Source organism: Aquarana catesbeiana, linkage group LG09 (assembly GCF_042186555.1).
Source record: "Aquarana catesbeiana isolate 2022-GZ linkage group LG09, ASM4218655v1, whole genome shotgun sequence".
Classification (NCBI taxonomy): Eukaryota; Metazoa; Chordata; class Amphibia; order Anura; family Ranidae; genus Aquarana; species Aquarana catesbeiana.
In genome coordinates this window covers 235,981,603-235,998,791 of record NC_133332.1, presented here as the reverse complement: position 1 = coordinate 235,998,791, position 17,189 = coordinate 235,981,603, and the positions used below count along the sequence as shown (strand labels likewise).

At 42.0% G+C, this 17,189-nt stretch overlaps 1 protein-coding gene across 3 annotated transcripts in view; it reads left to right on the top strand.

Moving 5' to 3' along the window:
• PNPLA7 (patatin like domain 7, lysophospholipase) overlaps window positions 1–17,189 on the top strand; it is a 478,577-nt gene that overhangs the window by 266,410 nt on the left and 194,978 nt on the right. For all 3 annotated transcript variants that reach the window (XM_073599988.1, XM_073599989.1, XM_073599987.1), the window contains one exon: window positions 13,553–13,628. In XM_073599988.1, the coding sequence (XP_073456089.1) occupies window positions 13,553–13,628 (76 nt within the window). The remainder of the gene's footprint in view (window positions 1–13,552; window positions 13,629–17,189) is intronic.

Genomic DNA, 17,189 nt, shown 5'->3' with positions numbered 1-17,189 from the left:
TTAACATGCATGTTTGTGTTGGCCGAGCATGCATGTTTATATGTAGATATTCACTATGTTAGGTAGAAATGTTTTATAGCGATTGCTCAGGAAAATCTGTCCTAGACTATCAGTTCCTCCAAAGGTGCCTACACTGGCTGTAGACTTTTAATCCTTTCCCAAAAGATTCAATGTACCTAGACTCCAGCAAGTGAAGCTAGAACTCTTTTATTTAAATAATGCCTAAAAGTAGGAAGCAAAGTCAGCAATAGCTGATATATTTTGGCCACAATGGTTCTTACGCTTAGCTGTGTTTCTTTACTCTACTTTTTTATGAGGAATTAGTTCTTGGCATCACTATGCATGGTTGGTGGGGATATTTTTCTACATATTCTTCTTGAAGGTCCTTACAATGCTATCCCTCCAAATTTGCCAAGGGTGTTAAAATAGGCTCCCACAACAACAAAAGTGTTGTTCCACAACATCACTAAACTGCATTCTTTTTTAAAGGAACTGATGACAGTGGTACCTGCTGATCTATGCCTTGGAGTGTTATTTTTCTACTGCTGCTTTAACTTTGGTTGCCCGATTTCATTCCCTGTTATAAACATTTGCAGAAATGTTTGTGAATTGGCATTAAGCAGCGCAAGATTGTCCCATGACATTTTACATTTGATCGGTCTTTGCTTGGGAGTCCTGGAGCTTTTGGACCCTGCGGGCAGCAGCTTTTTTCATTGCCCGGTGTTCCTCGGAATGGAATCATTTGTTGTCTGACGTGTCCTGGGTTTTTCTTTGACCTTTAACCTTCTAACATAAAGTACTGTTTTGTGGATCTTGTCCACATTTTCTTGAGATTTGAACTTTGATGGTTTGGCTGACCAGGGGTCACCTTTAGCAGTCATTTTAACATGCCTAACCTCTGCTGCCCACTTTTTTACAGTACAGTATGGAGAAAGAGCTACCCTCGCCAAGTATTGCAACAATGTGTTCATGGATGTGCTCTGGCTTCAGTCAGTTGTTGATTGCAGATACTTTATCACAGGTCTATATTTTTGCTTCTCCTGTTTTCTTTTCTTGGTTTAATAAATCATCTTCTAGAATGTGCAAAGCTTAAAAGAATGGGCATGACTAAGAAGGTAACAACTGGTCTCTAGGCATGTAATAACGTGTTTTATTACATCCTATCAGTTGCGGGTCGTGCATTTCATTCCCAGGCCTTTAGCGACGTCCTACCTACATTAATCCAGCAATTTTTGGCTGTAACCTTTAAAATTCAGAATGGAAAAAGCAGGCCTGGATTATCTATAAATCAGTAGAATTCCTTAAAGCAGTATTAAATCCAAAAGTAAACGTATTACATTGCAGCTTACCCATTCTTAGATGTGATGGCTGTATTTGTTTTCTTTTTTAGACTTTCATTCTTTTATTTTAATCTAGCCAGTGTCTGTTGTTTTTCAAAAGAACAAGCTCTCTTGCAGATGTATCGGTTTACAAGGTTGACACAAACCATTTACCACTAACGGGTGCTTATAATGATCAGCTTTTATTTATTTATGTAAAACCATCACATATCCCAGGAGGCTGCATAAGTAAGGACACACAGCAGCATGCTGTGTCCATTTACATCAGACTACCTCTGATCTGTCACATTTAGGTCTGGAAAAATAGAAAAGGATGTAGATATGATTGTACGCCTGCTAGATGGCCCCTGTCTCAGCAGCTGGAAATCTGGTTAAAGCTACGGTTTCATTGTCATTTACTGTAAGCTTCAGGTGCCTGCACTGTTGGTTCTGAAGGCCTCATAGCAGATATCTTTGACCCTGGCAACGCATGATGACTATCATGGCTGAAATATGATTGGATAAAAGCTCTAATGCCGCATACACACGATCGGAATTTCACGTCAGAAAAAACTTGGATGGTTTTTCCAACGGAATTCTGCTCAAGCTTGCCTTGCATACACACGGTCACACAAAAGTTCTCTGAACTTTTGACCGTCAAGAATGCAGTGATGTACAACACTACGACAAGCCGAGAAAATGAGGTTCAATGCTTCCGAGCATGCGTCATTGTTTCTGAGCATGCGTGATTTTTTGCGCGTCCGAATTGCATACAGACGAACGCATCTTCGGATAGGAACGTTTCCATCTGAAAAATAGAGAACCTGCTCTCAATCTTTTGCTGGCTGGAATTCCGCCAGCAAAATACCGATGGAGCATACACACGGTCGCATTTTCCGCCAAAAAGCTCTCATCAGAGTTTTGCTGGCGGCATTTCCGATCGTGTGTACGTGGCATAACACTACTGGAAGCCATGAAACCAAGAGAAAAGCTAGGAAATGAAGAGAATAAACTATTCAGAATAACAGTCATGGGAAAAATATATTAAAAGGTAGGTCAATGATTCTTATAATTTAGGCCAGTGGAGATGGCTTTGCTGTCCCAGACAGGCCATCACTGCCTCCTATAAACATCAGTGCTTTGGCCACTCTAAGGTTGGACTGATAGCTTCTACTGTAGGACAACCCTTATACTGTATAACTGTTATGCCGCGTACACATGGTCGGACTTTTCAGCTACAAAAGTCCGACAGCCCGTCCGACAGACCTTCGACGGACTTTCAACAGACTTTCTAAGGACCGGACTTGCCTACACACAATCACACCAAAGTCCGACGGATTCGTACGTTATGACGTACACCGGACTAAAATAAGGAAGTTGATAGCCAGTAGCCAATAGCTGCCCTAGCGTGGGTTTTTGTCCGACGGACTAGCATACAGACGAGCGGATTTCTGGGTCCGGCGGAGTTACGACGTAAAGATATGAAGCATGTTCCAAATCTAAAGTCCGTCAGATTTGTGACTGGAAAAGTCCGCTGAAGGCCACACACGATTGGATTATCCGCCGGATTTGGTCCGTCGGACAAGTCCGGTCGAAAAGTCCGACCGTGTGTACGCGGCATTAGACACTGAGGTTTTGGCATAAGGGACTGAGGTTTGCAGCACACGTTTCCAGATTTGCACACCTGCTGGGGCCATTATGTGAGAAGTCCACTCTATTTGTTAGAGAATGTAATAGGAGGAATGGAAACACCCCTTGGGTATTGCATGTGCAAGAGCAGAGCTATGAACAGCATTAGTGTTTTATTCCTGCTGGAAACCCCAAATAGATTATAAAAATATCAATGGGTGACTCAGCCCAGCAAACTTCATCTGTAACTGAAATATTATTCTGTTGACTGATCCTAAAGCTTCCTGGAATAATCCATTCCAGATAATATTGTTACCTCTTTTTAGTATTTGACAGGCTGTGAGTCTCTGGAAATGGGAGGGATGTCATTGTGGACTGTGGACTCAGGCGTCACACATCAACACTCCTGGCTAACATGTGTTGCGTTGGCGAGGACCTCAAGCTTGTCACATAATTAGTTCTTGACATGAGTGTTATTGTCATCCCTTCCTGTAATGTTCGCACCAAAGACTTTGAAATGATTTTGCCATTCTAACCAGTTTGTAATGTTCCCTTTTATGTTGACTGGCTACCTCCTGTAAAAAGTTTGGGGAAAATGCAGAAAAGGAAAGGGCACATATACAGTGAGGGAAAAAAGTATTTGACCCCATGCTGATTTTGTATGTTTGCCCACTGACAAAGAAATGATCAGTCTATAATTTTATTGGTGGGCTTATTTTAACAGTGAGAGACAGAAAAAAAAATCCAGAAAAACGCATTCCAAAAAAGTTATCAATTGATTTGCAATTTATTGAGTGAAATAAGAATTTGATCCCTTCGCAAAACATGACTTAGTACTTGGTGGCAATCACAGAGGTCATACGTTTCTTGTTGTTGGCCACCAGGTTTGCACACATCTCAGGAGGGATTTTGTCCCAGTCCTCTTTGCAGATCCTCCCCAAGTCATTAAGGTTTCGAGGCTGAGGTTTCGTAACTCGAACCTTCAGCTTCCTCCACATACATTCTATGGGATTAAGGTCTGGAGACTGGCTAGGCCACTCCAGGACCTTTAATGTGCTTCTTCTTAAACTACTCCTTTGTTGCCTTGGCCATGTGTTTTGGGTCACTGTCGTGCTGGAACACCCATCCACGACCCATTTTTAATGCCCTGGCTGAGGGAAGAAGGTTCTCGCCCAAGATTTGATGGTACATGGCCCCGGGTCCATCATCTTTTTGATGTGGTGAAGTTCTCCTGTCCCCTTAGCAGAAAACACACCCAAAGCATAATGTTTCCACCTTCTTGTTTGGCAGTGGCATGGTGTTCTTGGGGTCATAGGCAGAATTCCCCCTCCTTCAAACACGGCGAGTTGCATTGATGCAAAAGAGCTTGATTCTGGTCTCATCTGACCACAACACCACACCCAGTTCTCCTCTGAATCATTCAGATGTTCATTAGCAAACTTCAGATGTGCCTGTACATGTGCTTTTTTGAGCAGGGGGACCTTGCGGGCGCTGCAGGATTTCAGTCCTTCACACCATAGTGTGTGACCATTTGTTTTCTTGGTGACTATGGTCCCAGCAGCCTTGAGATCATTGATGAGGTTCTCCCCTGTAGTTCTGGGTTGATTCCTCTCCAATCTCATGATCATTGAAACTCCACAAGGTGAGATTTTGTATGGAGCCCCAGACCGATGGAAATTGACAGTTATTTTGTGTTTATTCCATTTGCGAATAATCACACCACCTGTTGTCACCCACTCACCAAGCTGCTTGACGATGGTCTTGTAGCCCATTTCAGCCTTGTGTAGGTCTACAATCTTGTCCCTGACATCCTTGGACACCTCTTTGGTCTTGGCCATGGTGGAGAGATTGGAATCTGATTCCTTCTGTGGACAGGTGTCTTTTATACAGGTAACAAGCTGAGATTAGGAGCACTCCCTTTAGGAGAGTGCTCCTAATCTCAGCTCGTTACCTGTATAGAGGACACCTGGGGGCCAGAAATCTTGCTTATAGGGGATAAAATACTTATTTCACTCATTAATCTGCAAATCAATTTATAACTTTTTTGAAATGCATTTTTCTGGATTTTTTTTTTGTTATTTTGTCTCTTAATGTTAAAATAAACCTACTATTAAAATTATAGACTGATCATTTCTTTGTCTGGGGGCTAACATACAAAATCAGCAGGGGATTAAATACTTTTTTTCCTCACTGTATGAGTCAAGTGTATAAGCTGAATATATAAGGAAATGGGCAAAATAAGTGCTTTTGTTTGAAGTGGTCCAAGCATCATTTTTTTTTAATAAAAAAAAAATATATATAATATCTCACAAAAGTGAGTACACCCCTCACATTTTTGTAAATATTTTATTATATGTTTTCATGTGACAACACTGAAGAAATTACACTTTGCTACAATGTAAAGTAGTGAGTGTACAGCTTGTATAACAGTGTAAGTTTGCTGTCCCCTCAAAATAACTCAATACATAGCCATTTGTGTCTAAACCACTGGCAACAAAAGTGAGTACACCCCTAAGTGAAAATGTTCAAATCGGGCCCAATTAGCCATTTTCCCTCCCCGGTGTCATGTGACTCGTTAGTGTTACAAGGTCGCAGGTGTGTTAAATTTGGTGTTCTCGCTCTCACGCTCTCATACTGGTCACTGGAAGTTCAAAATGCACCTCGTGGCAAATAACTCTGAGGATCTGAAAAAAAGAATTGTTGCTCTACATAAAGATGGCCTAGGCTATAAGAAGATTGCCAACACCCTGAAACTGAGCTGCAGCACGGTGGCCAAGACCATACAGCGGTTTAACAGGACAGGTTCCACTCAGAACAGGCCTCGCCATGGTCGACCAAAGAGGTTGAGTGTACGTGCTTAGCGTCATATCCAGAGGTTGTCTTTGGGAAATAGACTTAGTCAGGTCCATAAATATTGGGACATCAACACAATTCTAATCTTTTTGGCTCTATACGCCACCACAATGGATTTGAAATGAAACAAACAAGATGTGCTTTAACTGCAGTCTTTCAGCTTTAATCTGAGGGTATTTACATCCAAATCAGGTGAACGATGTAGGAATTACAACAGTTTGTATATGTACCTCCCACTTTTTAAGGGGCCATGGGATAGCTGACTGCTCAGCTGTTCCATGGCCAGGTGTGTGTTATTCCCTCATTATCCCATTTACAAGGAGCAGATAAAAGGTCCAGAGTTCATTTCAAGTGTGCTATTGGCATTTGGAATCTGTTGCTGTCAACTCTCAATATGAGATCCAAAGAGCTGTCACTATCAGTGAAGCAAGCCATCATTGGGCTGAAAAAACAAACCCATCAGAGAGATAGCAAAAACATTAGGTGTGGCCAAATCAACTGTTTGGAACATCTTTAAAAAGAAAGAATGCACTGGTGAGCTCAGCAACACCAAAAGACCCAGAAGACCACAGAAAGCAACTGTGGTGGATGACCAAAGAATTCTTTCCCTGGTGAAGAAAACCCCCTTCACAGCAGTTGGACAGATCAAGAACACTCTCCAGGAGGTAGGTGTATGTGTGGCCACAATCAAGAGAAGACTTCACCAAAGTGAATACACAGGGTTCACCACAAGATGTAAACCATTGGTGAGCCCCAAACAGTAAGGCCATATTAGAGTTTGCCAAACAACATCTAAAAAAGTCTTCACAGTTCTGGAACAACATCCTATGGACAGATGAGACCAAGATCAACTTGTACCAGAGTGATGGTAAAGAGAAGAGTATGGAGAAGGAAAGGAAATGCTCATGATTCAAAGCATACCACCTCATCAGTGAAGCATGGTGGTGGTAGTGTCTGGCGTGGGCATGTATGGCTCCCAATGGAACTGGTTCTCTTGTATTTATTGATGATGTGACTGCTGACAGCAGGATGAATTCTGAAGTGTTTCGGGCAATATTATCTGCTCATATTCAGCAAAATGCTTCAGAACTCATTGGACGGCACTTCACAGTGCAGATGGACAATGACCCGAAGCATACTGCAAAAGCAACCAAAGAGTTTTTAAGGGAAAGAAGTGGAATGTTATGCAATGGCCAAATCAATCACCTGACCTGAATCCGATTTGAGCATGCATTTCACTTGCTGAAGACAAAACTGAAGGGAAAATGCCCCAAGAACAAGTAGGAACTGAAGAACGTTGCAGTAGAGGCCTGGCAGAGCATCACCAGGGATGAAACCCAGCGTCTGGGGAGGTCTATGCATTCCAGACTTCAGGCTGTAATTGACTGCAAAGGATTTGCAACCAAGTATTAAAAAGTGAAAGTTTGATGGATGATTGTTAATCTGTCCCATTACTTTTGGTCCCTTAAAAAGTGGGAGGCAAATATACAAACTGTTGTAATTCCTACACCGTTCACCTGATTTAGATGTAAATATGCTCAAATTAAAGCTGGAAGTCTGCAGTTAAAGCACATCTTGTTTGTTTCATTTCAAATCCATTGTGGTGGTGTATAGAGCCAAAAAGATTAGAATTGTGTTGATGCCCCAATATTTATGGACCTGACTGTATGAGTGCTGCCAGCATTGCTGCAGAGATTGAAGGGGTGGGAGGGTCAGCCTGTCAGTGCTCAGACCATACGCCGCAGACTTAATCAAACTGGTCTACATGGCTGTCGTTCCAGAAGGAAGCCTCTTCTAAAGATGATGCACAAGAAACCCCGCAAACAGTTTGCTGAAGACAAGCAGACTAAGGACATGGATTACTGGAACCATGTCCTGTGGTCTGATGAGACCAAGATAAACGTATTTGGTTCAGATGGTGTCAAGCGTGTGTGGCGGTAACCAGGTGAGGAGTACAAAGAGTGCATGAGTGCTGCCGGCACTGAGGAGCTACAGTTCATTGAGGGAACCATGAATGCCAACATGTACTGTGACACACTGAAGCAGAGCATGATCCCCCTCCCTTTGGAGACTGGGCTGCAGGGCAGTATTCCAACATAACGACCCCAAACACACTTCCAAGATGACCACTGCCTTGCTAAAGAAGCTGAGGGTAAAGGTGATGGACTGGCCAAGCATGTCTCCAGACCTAAACCCTATTAAGCTTCTGTGGTGCATCCTCAAATGGAAGGTCTTTAACATCCTCATGGAGGAGTGGAAGAGGACTCCAGTGGCAACCTGTGAAGCTCTCAAGAGGGTTAAGGCAGTGCTGGAGAATAATGGTGGCCACACAAAATATTGACATTTTGGGCCCAATTTGTACATTTTCACTTGGGGTGTACTCACTTTTGTTGCCAGCGGTTTAGACATTAAAGGGGTTGTAAACCCTTGTGTTTTTTCACCTTAATGTGAAAAAACTTCTGCCAGTGACCAGCCCCCCGGTTTACTTACCTGAGCCCCTTTATTCACTCGGCGGAGACGTGCTCTCCCTCTCTGCACGGGCTCCTGGCTCTTAATTGAATAGATTGATAGCAACGCAGCCATTGGCTCCCGCTGCTGTCAATCAAATGCAATGATGCAGGGGGACTGGGCCGAGTCAGGCATTCATGTCTATGGATGCAAATGCTGGAATCTGGGGTGTGCCCACAAGGTAACCCCCCCCCCCCCCGGAGAGCGCTTCCCCTAGGGGGTTATCTAATAAGAGGAGGAGCCGCAACAGCCGCCGAGGGACCCCAGAAGTCGAGGATCGGGGCCAAAACGAGCTGCACAGTGGAGGTAAGTATGACATGTTTGGTATTTAAGGGAAAAAAAAAAAAGCCTTACAATCAGCACTGCCTTAACCCTCTTGGGCATGGAGTTCACCAGAGCTTCACAGGTTGCCACTGGAGTCCTCTTCCACTCCTCCATGATGACTTCACGGAGCTGGTGGATGTTAGAGACTTTGCGCTCCTCCACCTTCCGTTTTGAGGATGCCCCACAGATGCTCAATAGGGTTTAGGTCTGGAGACATGCTTGGCCAGTCCACAACCTTTACCCTCAGCTTCTTTAGCAAGGCAGTGGTCGTCTTGGAGATGTGTTTGGGGTCGTTATCATGTTGAAATACTGCCCTGCATCCCAGTCTCCGAAGTGAGGGGATCATGCTCTGCTTCAGTATGTCACAGTACATGTTGGAATTCATGGTTCTCGCAATGAACTATAGCTCCCCAGTGTCGGCAGCACTCATGCAGCCCCAGACCATGACACTCCCACCACCATGCTTGACTGTAGGCAAGACACACTTGTCTTTGTACTCCTCACCTGGTTGCCGCCCCACACACTTGGCGTATGGTCTGAGCACTGACAGGCTGACCCCCCACCCCTTCAACCGTTGCAGCAATGCTGACAGCACTCATACATCTATTTCCCAAAGACATCCTCTGGATATGACGCTGAGCACGTGTACTCAACTTCTTTGGTCGACCATGGCGAGGCCTGTTCTGAGTGGAACCTGTCCTGTTAAACCGCTGTATGGTCTTGGCCATCGTGCTACAGCTCAGTTTCAGGGTCTTGGCAATCTTCTTATAGCCTAGGGCCTAGGCCATCTTTATGTAAAGCAACAATTCTTTCTTTTTTTCAGATCCTTAGAGAGATTTTTTTGCCTTGAGGTGCCATGTTGAACTTCCAGTGACCAGTATGAAAGACTGAGAGCGATTAATACCAAGTGTAACACACCTGCTCCCCATTCACACCTGAGACCTTGTAACACTAACAAGTCACATGACACCGGGGAGGGAAAATGGCTAATTGGGTCAAATTTGGACATTTTAACTTAGGGGTGTACTCCTTTTTGTTGCCAGCGGTTTAGACATTAATGGCTGTGTGTTGAGTTATTTTTTATTTTGTTTTTATTTATTTCAGGTACTTATATAGCGCCGTCAATTTACGCAGCACTTTACATATACATTATACATTCACATCAGTCCCTACACCCTCAAGGAGCTTACAATCTAAGGTCCCTAACTCATATTCATACCTATACTAGGGACAATTTTAGACAGGATCCAATTAACCTACCAGCATGTCTTTGGAGTGTGGGAGGAAACCGGAGTACCCGGAGGAAACCCGCGCAGACACAGGGAGAACATGCAAACTCCAGGCAGGTAGTGTCATGGTTGGGATTTGAACCAGCGACCCTTCTTACTGCTAGGCGAGAGTGCTACCCACTACACCACTGTGCCGCCCCATATTTTGAGGGGACAGCAAATTTACACTGTTATACAAGCTGTACACTCACTACTTTACATTGTAGTAAAGTGTCATTTCTTCAGTGTTGTCACATGAAAAGATAGAAGAAAATATTTACAAAAATGTGAGGGGTGTACTCACTTTTGTGAGATACTGTATATGCCTGTCTGCTAAGTAATGTATGAGTATTTCCTGCTTGCCAGATTTTACTGACTGAGTGCCCTGCTACTGTAATACCAACTTTTGCTATGTAATTACATATCCTGCCTGCCATGCCTCAACGCACAAATGAAATAAATATATTCTAGCTGATGAATGTAGTTCTGTGTATCCAGTTGTGAGATTTACAAAGCCCTGCAGGACAGCACAGCTAGCTTGGTGACCTCATTTGTCTCTGCTTCAGTTAAACAATAGAAAGGAGGGTACAAAAATTGTGTCTACACTGCCATTCTAAAGGCTGAACTTACTCTGGCTTTCTTTTCTGAACCCAATTCCTGATTTCCCATAAATATAGAATTTAGAAAAAATAAAGAAGATATTTAAAAAGTATGGCATTTCAAATAAATTCACTGATTTCAATAAAGTTTAGGCTCTCTTGCAAAACTGTGTCCACCACTGTATCCAACACTTCCAAGTGTATCAAATGTCTGATCGTCTGCCAACCTCTAAGTCACAAAGTGCACAGCGGGGTGTGCAGCATCCAACATAGCTGGAAGTCACAAATACCGGTGGCGGCCACAGCTTTGAAACAAAGCAAAGATTGGAGGCCCTGCCTACAGACAGATATTATCCATCTTCCTTTACAGGCTGTACAAGTTGACCTCTAACATACTGACTGCCCTGCTAATACAAACCCTTTTTTAATAACATAACCTGAAAATGCCTATTGCTGTTCTGTGTCCCCCTTTTTCACTCCTCCCGGCCTTCACTTATGTGTTTATACTCAATTTCTTTGTCTTTTACTTTTTGTTTTTGTTTGTATTTCTTTTTCCTTGATTTTTTTTTTCTCTGTCTCATTTCCCTTCACTTCCAGTGCTGGACACAGAACAGTGGTGGTAATGCACCTGATAGTCTGGTGTCCCCACTAGAAAATATGCTATCACTCAGTCCCTCTGACAATAGGACACATAGAGAATGTGAAAATCTACCAGCAGGAACACATTCAATAATTAAAAATCTGACAGGGGTTTAGCACCATGCTTCGAAAATGGGGTAAAACGAGTTTTGGCTTTAGATATACTTTAACTTTCCTTTTTATTCCTTCTCATTTTCCTTTCCATAGTTTTTCTTCCTTTTGTTTTTTGTTTTCTTTCTTTTGTTCTTTCTTTCTGTCTTTCTGTCTTTCTTTCTATCTCTCTCTCTTTCTCTCTATTTTTTTTCTGTCTTTTTTTTTTTTCTGTCTTTTTTTTTTCTCTCTCTCTCTGTCTCTCTCTGTCTCTCTTTCTCTCTCTTTTTTTTCCTTTCTCTTTCTCTCTTTTTTTCCTTTCTCTCTTTTTTTTTCTTTTTCTCTTTCTTTATATTATCGCTCTTTCTTTCTATCTCTCTCTTTCTCTCTCATGTTACTTTCTTTTTTCCTTCTTTCTTTTTCTACCTCTGTCTATTTCTCTCGTATACTCCGATCACGCAGTAATGCTGTTTCAGGCTATATGTACTCATTAACTCTGTGCCTGTAAATCACTACTAGGAAAAACAATACTTTCTAGAGCGGCACTTAAACCTTATATAATCCTGTTGCATCTGGCCCTCACAATTCTTACTTTGGTGACCATGTTTTGTCTCTATGGCAACCTAGACACCAAGACTGTTTCAGTGCCACTCAACATAAATTAAAAAAACAAATATAATATAAGCAGTAAAAGTAATTTATAATGGGATTAGCTTTGTTAAATAGTAATGTTAATTGTTTTTTTCAAAGTTAAAAATTGAAAAATTGAAGCTAATTTTGTCAGATTTCCTTTCATGGACTATTTGTTGCTTGCTAGCTGTTAAAAGAGGGGGGTGGGTTGCTTGGGACTTTATATGAAGCACAGCTAAGAGAATTAAATACGCAATCATGTCTTTATAGATTCCCGACAAATATACATAGAATAGTAAAGATAGCATGATAAACAAAGGTAACACCTTAACAGTTTATTGTACATGATGACAACATGATTCACAGTATAATGGTAATTACATAAATATAGTAAAATTGTTCCAATTCATAATGAACATAATTATGTTATTGGTGGTAATAATTGATGATAAAAATCCATATTGATCAAGCTCAAAATCGCAAGATTGTGATGATGTAGCATAAGGCTGCGGCTCTACACATTTCGTGGAGATGTCCACTCATCAGGAGCAATAACAAAATGAATAGATCTATAGTGGGACAAATAATGCAGAGGGAACAGATGGTGGACACAAGGGGGAAGAAGGGCAGAGGAGGGATGGAATATTTTACAAGCACTCTTACCTACATATAAATTGGATATACAGGAAGTAGTGTTAATGGCTGAAGGCACCATGGGAAACTAACATCCCCAGGGAGCTGTGGCCGCAAATCCATGGCTGCACTGAGGCACAAATGAGTGATACAAGAGGCATCAGTGGGGGTGTAGTCCCCAGTTGACAATTAAATATCGGTACAGACTGTATGACAGTTCCATCAGATTTCTGTGAAAAAGACGATTGTGTAAAAAAAAAATATATATATATATATGTATGTATATATATATATATATATATATATATATATATATGTATGTAGAAACTGCACATGGACAGAATGAAGGACTACAGTCTGAAGAGGCATGTAATAGTGTCAACAGGCCAGGTGGAGAGTAAAAGTACTAGATGATAGAACCCACATACCCAAACCAAGAAGGGTGTGAACATGAGGAAGTACCAAGTAAACCCAGTGAATGGACCACAAACCAGCTAAATGTTAGCTTTTAAGTCAATCACACACACACTGCCATCCCACTGTATAATTACTTTTAGATTTACCGAACAACAGTGTAGTGTGAGAGCTTTCCTAAACAATCCATTGATGTTATACCCTATCAGGTAAGCTCTTCCACTACATATTTGTTGGTGAATGTAAAAGTAATTGTATAATCACATTAAAGCGTGTTTGGCCATCTTAAGGGGCCTACAAGTCCTAGCATGGCACAGGGGTAAAAAGCAGGACTTCTTTTTCTATTACAACCAGGTAACTACACCACAGATCAAACTAGCTACACGTTGCCTTCCTTTGTCCTCTATTTTTGTCTGAATACAGCCTTGTAGTTGTAAAGGGTTAATATTATTTTACTGTACATGACCCTTTCTAGGAGCGTACTGTAAAAGATATTTCAGAAGAAACCCAATTATCCAAATGCATGGAAAATCAATACTCGCCGCTTTGCACAAGAGTTCCATGCTATTAGTGCCTTGATTGATGAGCATATGGTGGATTGGCATAGTTCTTCCAGAAATTAATTCACAGATTTGTCCCCATCCAGGTGGTAACCCGGCTCATTCATCTGCTTGGAGAGAAGATTCTTGGCAGCCTGCAGCAGGTCAATGGGCCCCTTACAGGTGAGAATTTGAGCTTAAGCAGGCTCGCAGTTTGTTAATTGTTTAGGAATGTGGCTGTATGCCATCTGAGTCAGAATCATTCCCTCGTTATCGGCGTTCATGAACATCATAAACTGCCAGACCTACATGGGTGACAAACAGGACAGGGCTAACTTTGTGGCGGTCCAGAATCTTCTGTTTCTATATGCTAGAAACAGAAGCTGAATCTTGATATGCTTGTAGGGTTCTTTTCCTTTATTGTCATAAAGAGCACATGTCATAGTTAACTGCATAGCCTGTCAGTAGTGCTGAATTGAAATACCTACTTTCCTTTTAAAGCCACTAGGTGTTTTGGTGCACCTGGAGACTCCATCATCCTAAGGGTCCTTAAATTTCTGCTTTGAATCAGAGCTAAGAGCTGCACTCACCATTCATAAATCCAGTGTCAGAGTCTGTTTTGTGATATTGGATTTTTTTCCAGTCATTTTATTTTTAAAGTTTACAATGTATCCACAACATAGAAGGAACACATTGTAAGACAAGCATACGTAAATGCATTATCAATGTTAGCAACTAACAGCCATAATTACATAACACAAGGGAAAAATTACAAAGTTTAATCTACATAATTCTTTTGCAATTCACAAAGAAAACTGCAGATTTGATTGGCAGACCTTTATACAATGTGTTACTTTTCTCTAGAAAAGAGCCAGCCTCTATTGAATCTAATAGCACTAATTGTATAGAGCAAAGCAACAGGTTCACCTAACGTCCCCCCTCCCCAGCAGCGTATATTCACATATACCGTAAACTTTTTGATCCCCTGCCGATCTATTTACCTCCCAAGAAGGAAGAGCGAAGGACCCGTGTAAGCTCTAAACCATGACTTGCAGCCAACACAAGCTTAGAATTCTCAACCTACCCCTGTGTGACAACACTGGGTTCATCACCAAGCATCATCGCTGCCCCATGAGTGGAACAGGAGTGATTCACAATCCATCTCAGATAATGTGTTGTATCGGTTATCTCTCTATGCTCCCACTGGTGTGCAAAGCTAGAAGGGAAAAAAAGACAAGTAACTTTGTGCTGTATGTATTAAATGGGCAGCACTAAATCTCCTAATGTAAATAACCGGTGCATCAATAACACGACACAAAAAAATATAACGTTGTTTCCAAAAAATATGTGTCAATAATTTTAGATGCATGCGTGAAATGACACACGAATACACCCCTAAAATTCAAAATTAGACAATAAATGAAAACCTATATATGGTGAACAGATTTACTGAACACATAAAATCAGATCTGTGCATGTATTCAGGTGACAAAACAAGTCCCAGTAATGATCATATAAAAATCATTGAAGATCTTAGTATGTTAGTGAAAACTCCAAAAATTCCATGACTCCCAGACTGTTACATCTTGGTTCCCAAGTGAAAAATAAGCGATTACAAAAGTATCAGGACCCCCCATTAGAGTGATCATGAAAAGCCAACCATCCTGCGCAACTCTTCACTGGGCACATTCGGTAATAGATATCCCTCTTGTAATAGCACCCATGTTTATACATGGAAAACAATGCCCACAATAGTGTTAAACTGATAATGCTTCTTTAATTTTTAAAATGTTAAAATCGGTCACATTAATTCAAATCAATAATGCTTATCTGTCCAGAAAACAGCAGTAGTCCTGATCTGCAAAGACAACATGTGTTATGACGTTACCATGTCCTGACTCTTTCCTGCACATTTAGTCAAAGCTTGACTTCATCAGCAGCCCTTGATCACGTCACGTTTTGATGAAATGCATAGGAAGGAGTCAGGATGGGATGATGTCATCACTCATGACGACTTTCCGGATCGGGACTGCTTCATTTCTATCACTTATTAGGTTATAAGGCAAGCTGCTCTTCACTTCAAGGTAAAATGGATCAGCTCAATTAAACCTGGAGTCCAGTATGACATTGCTGGTAATTTGTTAATGCAATGCCCACCTTAGTCTGCCTTTGCGTGCACATGTACTGACAAGTGAGTGCATATTTATAGCAGTTTATTTGCTGTGACCATGCTGTTACTGTTTAGTGACCATGTCCAGAAGGTGCAAAGTAGGGACAGGGATTAGTCATGTGACATAAGCTGTGATGTTGAGACTAGGATTACACATGTAGCAGAAGGTGTAAGGTAGGGAGTAGAAGTAGCTGTATGACAGGAGTTGTAGTATTAGTAACTAGGATAAATTGTGTGACAGGAATCGTAAAGTAGGGACTAGGATGGTGAGTGACAGGAGTTGTAAAGTAAGAACTAGGATTAGTCGTGTGATTGGAGGTATAATATGGGGACTCGGATTAACGTATGACAGGAGATGGAATGTAGAGACTAGCATTAGCAGTGACAGGAGATGTAAAGTAATGATGAGGATTAGTCGTGTGACAGGAGATAGCAAGTAGAGACTAGGATTAGCAGACATCCCAAGTCTCCCGTGAGGTGCGGGAGCCTCCCACATTTCGGGGGCGGCTCCCGGATACCCGCAAGTGCTGCCCGATATCCCAGCTGCGGGGCTGATCCTGGATGGCCCCCTGGTTCACAGTCGGGATGATCGGTGCAGCAGGAGGGACAGCTGTGAACACCAATCTCCCTGAATAGCTGACATCTGCTTCTCCTCTCCCACGGCTGTCGGCTAAAAAGCTATACAGGGAGATCGGTGATAACAGCTGTCCCTCCTGCTGCACTGATCATCCCCGACTGCTGTATCCTCCAGCCCCCCCTCCGTGTCCTTCTACACCCCTGTTCTTCTTCGCCCATTCTTCTATGTCTCCCCTCCGGGTCCTTTAACCCCCACTTCTGTTCTTCTCCGGCTCCCTGTCCTCCTCCTCCGTCCCCCACAGTCGGCTTCCCTCCTCTCCCTCCGGCTGTGGGGATCTGTCAGGATGGACAACACACCCCTACCCTACCAACACTGTCCATTTCCCCAACCCTCTCCCCCCAAAAAGCATATTAAAAAAAAAAAAAAAATTGTAAAAAAAAAAAAATGTAAAAATAATTAAAAAAATAAAAACACCATCCACTGCCCTACTGACAGCATCACCTCCACATACTCCCCACCCCTTCCCCAGAAGCACTGTGAAAAAAATATTTAAAAAAATGATTTAAAGAACATAATAAACCACAAAATTGTAAAAAATAATAAAGAAAATAAAAACAAAAAACCACTGACACACTGCTCTACTGACACTGTCCACTACTCCCACCCCCAATCATTGTGAAAAATAAAAAATAAATTGTAAAAAATAATTTAAAATAAATAAAGAACTACTGACACCATCCTGCACAAACTCCTTACTGCTGTACACTCCACACTCCTCACATGCACATTATACCCACCTACATACACTCTGCACACCTCTCCTGCACTGTACATTCCCTATTTAACATTGCTACATTCTGCACTATGTAAGTCATCTCGGACTATAAAACCACACCCCACTTAAGTCACGGGCAATATGTAGCACGGTTTTTTGCAGGTTGGGATGTCTGGATTAGTTGTGTGACAGGAGATGTAAAGTCGTGATTAGGATTAGTTG